The sequence below is a fragment of the Eimeria acervulina genome, genomic scaffold (assembly GCF_000499425.1).
Source record: "Eimeria acervulina Houghton genomic scaffold, Eah_scaff59, whole genome shotgun sequence".
Lineage (NCBI taxonomy): Eukaryota > Apicomplexa > Conoidasida > Eucoccidiorida > Eimeriidae > Eimeria > Eimeria acervulina.
The window spans coordinates 84,009-90,890 of NW_013549707.1; the positions used below are offsets into that span (position 1 = coordinate 84,009).

The 6,882-nt window shown below is 40.6% G+C and overlaps 1 protein-coding gene across 1 annotated transcript; it reads right to left on the reverse strand.

The window, feature by feature from the left end:
* Nucleotides 1-3,556: 3,556 nt before the first annotated feature.
* Nucleotides 3,557-4,996, reverse strand: EAH_00011190 (hypothetical protein, conserved; the record flags this gene model as incomplete). The annotated part of the gene is made up of 1 exon (XM_013394963.1): nt 3,557-4,996. The coding sequence occupies one exon, from the start codon at nt 4,994-4,996 to the stop codon at nt 3,557-3,559; it is 1,440 nt and encodes a 479-aa protein (XP_013250417.1).
* Nucleotides 4,997-6,882: the final 1,886 nt, after the last annotated feature.

Below are 6,882 nucleotides of genomic sequence, written 5' to 3' on the forward strand. Positions count from 1 at the left end.
TGCATTAAACAATGTACACCTCAACATTATCGCTAGCTGCTGCAGCAATGCATGCAGCAGCAGCGGCAATGCATGCAGCAGCAGCAGCAGCTCGCCCCACACTATCTCCCTGCTTCGAGCAGCAGCACCGCAGCAAGTCTGCTGCATCTCCAAACATTTGCTGCGTTCATTTGTTGTTTTCTACCACTCTGTGGTGGAAACAACAAATAAAATGTGTTTATTTATATTTATAATCTCTTAATTATTCTTTTTAAGTTGTATGTACACCGCAAAACCCTTGAAATCTTCCTGCCCCTAGGCAAGAGCTGCTAGAGGCGGTGCAGCAGCAGCAGCAGCAGCAGCAGAAGCTGCTCCTGCTGCTGCTGCTGCTGCTGTTGATAAGGATGTATTGTCTTTTTTTTGTTTTATATATTTTAAATGAGGAAATAAAACAAATATGATTTATTAAAGACGCCTCAACAGAAGACAGCTGGTAAGCTGCAAACATTCGGCTGTATGCACAGCTCCCCACAGTCTTGTCTTTATGAATTACATTTTAATTTTTTATATTTAAATTATTAATATTTATATTTATTTATATTTCTTTTTTTATTTTATGCTTCCAGTTCAAACTGAATCTCTCTCTTCCTCTACCTGCTATGCACATGCATACATATATGTATATATATTTATATATATCTATTTATTTCTTTTAATTGTATTTATTATTTAAAGACATTTTATTATTTGCAAAGGGATGAAAAAGATGGAGTGCTCGGCTCTGCCGTCTGCTCAGTGATGACTCCTCCGTCGATGCTGCCTTCCTTCTGATCCTCTCTATTATTATTATTATTATTATTATTGTTATTTATTATTTATTATTTGTTGTTATTTATTGTTTATTATTTTTATTATTTATTGTTTATTATTTTTATTATTTATTGTTTATTATTTTTATTATTTATTGTTCATTTTTGTTGTATTATTTACTATTAGTCTTCTTATTAATGTGGTTAACTATTATTTATTACGCTCGTATAATGTTTATTATACTAACTGATATTATTATTATCTTTATTATTATTATTATCTTTATTATTATTATTATTATTATTTTATTTTATTTATATTTTTAATTTGTTTTTGCTCTGACGAACCGAAGAAATCCAACGCTGACAACCGCCTCTGGGGAGTCAAAACTAAAACTCGAGCTTTTTAACACTGAGCATCTCTGAATATTATTATTTTAATATTATTATTATTATATTTATATAAATAAAGATAATATATATTATATATATATAAATACTTATAGTAATTTGCTTATTATTACTCTCTTTATTCTGTTGATGCATTTTGTTTCTTTCTTTTTGAGCATTTCTTCATCGTTTGTCTATGCAATTTGTTTATATTATTATTTTATTTGTCTTTTGTTTATTACTTTACTTTCTTCTTTTCTTATCTATTTTCTTTTATTGTTCAGCGTTGCGCTGTTAATAGCTTTAATATTCAAAGTTTGTCGTACTTTGCTGATGAATCTGTACAGCTTGAGTCTTTTATGAAGACACCTAAAGCAATTTATCCTCTAAGAAGTGCTGAGAATACTCTATATTATTATTGTTATAATATATATATATAAATAATTATAAATATTTAATATATATTTATATTTAAAGGGCTTAGTGATGAGTCTTTTGTCTGTCAATCATCTGACTACTGAAGACAATTCATTTCCCACGTCTTATCTGATCTCTCTGCCTTTTACAACTTCATTAAATTTAATTAATTAATTTAATTTAATTTAATTTATTTTATTATTTATTTATCTTGTCGGTGCTCGAAGGCTTTGTTGTCCTCCTCAAGAAAACAGAGCTCAAAAGACACCGTAGATTAAATTAGGGCTCCACGGGTGGCGGAGCTGCTGCAGCAAATAGCAGCAATCGTCAATATGTGCAGCTCCCAGCAGCAGGAGCAGCAGCAGCAGTTGTTGCTGCTGCTGTTGGTTTAAGAACCAGCGCAGAGAACGTGTATGCGCTGTCTGCCTCTTTATATTGCTGTCTCCTTATCTTTTTTTATTTTTTGTTGCTGTTATGAGAGTATTATGTTGTTATTCATTTTATTGCTGATCTTTTATTTAATGTTTCGTTTTTGTTTTTTGAGGGTCTTCTTTGTTTTTGTTTGTTTATTTGTTTTGTTTGCTGCAGATAGGGGGTGGTGAGCAGAGCACAGCTCAGCGTTCGTACAGAGCAGGTGTCTCTATTTGTCTCCTTCTGACAAATTTAGAGATCTTCATCTGCTTCATTTGCTGGGGGGAAAGTCCCTGTGTCTTGGGGCCGTGAGGGCTCAGGAATTATACTCCTTTAGTTTGACAGCTAGCTACGATCACCCCCTAGCTAGCTAGCTAGCTAGGTGTGGGGGCCCCTGCGACCGTCAAAGGGAGAAGGGGGATAGCTGCTGCAGATGTTTTACTGTTGGTAGCTGAGGTGTATATACACCTCAACATACCGCCTATTAGGAGTTAGTTGATGTGCTCAGCGCATACAGAGAAATGCGCAAACAGAATAGGGCTTACGTCTTGCACACTCCCTTCTATAACTCAGCAGCAAAAACAGCAGCAGAAGGTGCTGTTGTTTGTTTTTGTGTCTTTGCTTTCTTCTTCTGGGGTTTGTAAACTCAAATCAGCGCGTAGAGGAGCCCGGTGTTCTCTGCATTCATACGGGGCGATGTTTGCTGCTGCTGCTGCAGCAAGAGCAGCAGCAGCAGCAGCAGCAGCAACGCCAATTAAGCAGAGGGGAGGGTCTGGGATGCCGCAATTCTGCGAGAGCGGAGACGCCTAAAGGCTTCACTCTCTCACCAGCAAGATTCTGCTGCTTTGTTCGCGCTGCAGCTCTCTGTCTCTAAGACGATAGAAGAGCAGCAATAGAATAGAGCAGCAGATTGTAAAGGAGAAAGGCAAGGGGGCAGCGCTGCAGCAAATCTATCTGCTGCTGTCTTTTAGTTCAATCGCCGGGGTGCAACTGCGGTGTATCTGCAGCTACTCTCTGCATGCACTCAGCGTTTGCATGCAGATGGGGCTGCAGATATTTCAGTGCTAACTTTCGATCCAGACTACTCCCTTTACGCGCTTCTTCTTCCTTATATATATAATATATATAATATATATAGTATATATATTATATATATAATTATGTGTATGTATTAGCATATATAGATTATATATATGTATAATCATATATATATATATATATCTATATATAAACATACATATATAGCATATATAAACATATATATGTATATATATATTTATATATATATATATATATTTGTTTATATAAACTGTACAAATCCCGAAGAGAGGAGGTTTGTCTTTTTTAAGTTTTTGCCTCGTCTTTAATTTTTTTGTTTTGTTGAAGGCGCTCAGATCTGCTGCTGTTAAATAGGAGTAGCCCTTTGCTGCTGCTTCTGCTGCTGCTGCCTATTAGGGGTGCTTTGCTGCTGCTGCTGCACGTTCACTGCATTTGCTGCTAGATTGCTGCAGCGGAGTGTTGCTGGGGGTCTCCCTTAGTTTATTTGGCTGTCAGCGCAGCAGCAGAGGCAGCTCGCGCTTAAACAGCAGCAGCAATCTCTCTACCGAGTTTCGTCGAGCATCTGTAGTTGCAGAAGCAGCAGCAGCAGCAGGTCCTCTTCGCAAGGGAGGGGGCCGTTGGTGCTGCTGCTGCTGCTGCTTTTGCTGCTGTGTACACACAAACCACGAGTCTGCCTTCGAGCGTATTGGCTGCTGCTGCTGCTGCTGCTGCTGCTTTCTACGTCCCTCTGCTGTGTTTTTCTTAAGGAGCCGGTGCTGCTGCTGCAGTTGCTGCTGCTGCTGCTGCTGCTTGATGCGCCTGTTCTCAGTAGAGTTGGTTTCTGCTGCTGTCTTTGCTTCTGTTGCAGAGCTGCTGATGCGGGGCTGCTGCTGCTGCTGCTGCGCAGCAGCAGCAGCAGCAAGTGCTTTCTCCGCTGCTTCCGCTTCTGCTGCTTCTGCTGCAGCAAAACTGCTGATACCTGACTCCTTTAGTGCTGCTAGCTGCCGCTGCAGCCACACGGGGCGCTGTCTCTCTAGCAGTTGTTTGTCTCTCTCTATTCCTGCAATTGTTGCTTGCTTGTGATGCTGCTGCAGCAGCAGCAGCAGCGACAGAGGTAGGCGCTCTCTAGGATCAGTTTGATTGAAAGCTGCTGCTGCTGCTGCTGCTGCTTCGTTCGCTCCAGAGTCTGCTGCAGCACCACCTTCTGTTGCTGCTCCTGCTGCTTCTCCATCTGTATCTGCGCTTTCTCCTGCTGCTGCTGCTGCTGATTGAGACAGCTCTTCGTTGAGGCTTGTGTTGCTGTGTCTCCCTTGTGCTGCTGCTGCTGCTCCACCTAGGAAGTCTCCTGCTGCAGCAGTGTGCTGCTGCTGTGGCTGCACCCAAGGGAGTTGCTGCAGCAGCAGCTCGATTTCTGCTGCTTCTGCCTGTGGCGTTTTGCTGCTGCTGCTGGGGCTGCCGCCGCGCTGGTGGTGGTGTTGCTGCTGCTGCTGCTGCTGTTGCTGCTGCTGCTGCTGCTGAGCGGCGTTTTCTGTCTCTCTAGAGGCAGCAGGTGCTGTCGCCTGCACAACAATCGGTGGAAAGTAGAGTGCATGCGACCTGTCTGCTGGTAGCTGCCGCTGCTGCTGCTGCTGCGCAGCAGGTGCTGCTGCTGCTGCTGCTGCTGCTTCAGTTGCTGTTGTTGCACGCGGCTTATGTCCAGCAGAAGCAGCAGCTTTCGCTTTTTGTTTTTTGAGTGTGCTGAAGAAGAGGGGTTTTTGCTGCTTGGGGAAAGCGTCTGCTGCTGTTGTTGCTGCTGCTGAGTCCTGTGGATGGGCCCCAGCAGCAGCAGCAGCAGCAGCAGCAGCAAAGCGTTTCTCTGTCAGCTGCAGCCTTTGCTTCCTCGCCCTATTGTTTGCTAACTGCAGCATACGGAAGCGGCGTACAATATCTGCTGGAGTTGTGCTGCAGTCCATTGTGCTGCTGCGTCTTCGCTCATTCTTTTTATTTCTTCTTCTTTAGTCTGCTTCAGCTTCCCTTCCTGTTGCTGCTGCTGCTGCTGTTGCTGCTGCTGTTAGTGTTGGCTGCTGTCTTGCTGCTGCTGCTGTGTTTCTGTCTGTCTGTATCTGTCTCCTCCGTTATGTTGTTTCTTCTGGTTTGGTGTTGCTGCTGCTTCAGCTGCTGCTGCTGCTGCTGCTGCTTTTGCTGCTGCTGCTGCTGCTGCTGCTTTTGCTGCTGCTGCTGCTGCTGCTGCTGCTGCTGCTTTTGCTGCTGCTGTCTCCTTTAGTTCATATGCTGGGCCCTTCGCCGTCTTGCCGTCTCTCTGTCTCTGCTGTTTGTTGTTTTGTTGTTATTGTTTGTCTTATTTATATATTTGTTTATTTATTTACTTTTTAATCTCTTTTCTTTTTGCTGCTGCTGCTCTTCGTTTCGCCTCTGCTGCAGCCGCGCTGTCTCCTCAACCTTCAGCAGCAGCAGCACTCCCTTTTCTTTTTGTGTTTTTTATCTGTCTGTTTTGATGCGTCTTTATCTTTATCTCTCTGTTTCTGTCTCTGTCTCTGTCTCTGTCTCTGTCTCTGTCTTTGTTGTTAGTTTGTGAATCTGCAGTTTGTTTGTTTTGCCTTCAATCTTTTTTTCTTCTGTCTCTCCTCCTCTTAAAGCCTAATATAAACCCTAAACCCTAATACAAAACCCTAAACCCCAATATAAACCCTAAAGCCTAAAACCCTAAACCCTAAAACCCTAAACCCTAAAACCCTAAACCCTAAACCCTAATACATTCCCTAAACCGCAATATAAGCCCTAAGCCGCAACAAACCCTAAACCATATACCCTAATAAACCCTAAACCCTACTAAACCCTAAACCCTAATAAACCCAAAACCCTAAACAGTGGACGTGAGAGAAGAACATCGATACTTGAGGCCTTGCTGTGTTGTGTCTCTTTACCTTTGGCTTTTTTCTTTTTTATTTTTCTTCTTTATTTTTAATTTATTAAAAAGACTAAAAAAGAATAAAAAAGAATAAACAAATAAGACAGAAGCTTCATGCAAATAGCTCTGACTTTAACAGCAATCGAAGTAAGCCCTCCTACATACACCCTATGAAGGCCTCTGTCTGGTGCTGCATAATTATTATTTTTGCTTTATATTATATTTTAATTAAATTAAATTACTGAAAAATATAAAATAAACAAACAAAACAAACAAATAATGCTTCAACTCCTCAGACTCGCTCGGGTGTATACGCACGTCCGGGGTCACTGCGCTGCTGCCTCTGCAGCCCCTCAAAGAAACTTCCGAAAAGTTTCGGATATTTTATTTTATTTTATTTAAAATTAAATTAAAATATTATTTATTTATTTCAAATTCAGCAATACAATAGAAGAGAAACAAACGCCAAAGCTGTACCCCCTCTCTCTTTCTTCAGGTGTAGTACGTACACCGCAGCAGTAATATAAAAAGAAAAACACTGTTGTTTGTTCGTTCAAAACAATAATACTTCTTTTAAATTATATGTGGAGGAGACAGCCGCTAAAGAGCTCGTGGATGCCTACAGCTTTGTGCTGTACTTACACCTCAGATAGTAATACACAGCAAATGTCTCTACATAAAAAATATAAACATTTAATACATAAAATATATAAACTTTTAATACATACAATATTAAAAGACTTACAAATATTACAATGCTTTCTCTATTCACTCAATATCTTAACAACTCATCTTCGTCTGTCTTTGTTCGGAGTTACAAATCAGAAGAAATGCAAAAAAGAATTTGCATAACTTCGCCTCTTTTCTTCCTCAAATATGTTTATATATATATATATATATATATATATATGCATTTATATATATATATGT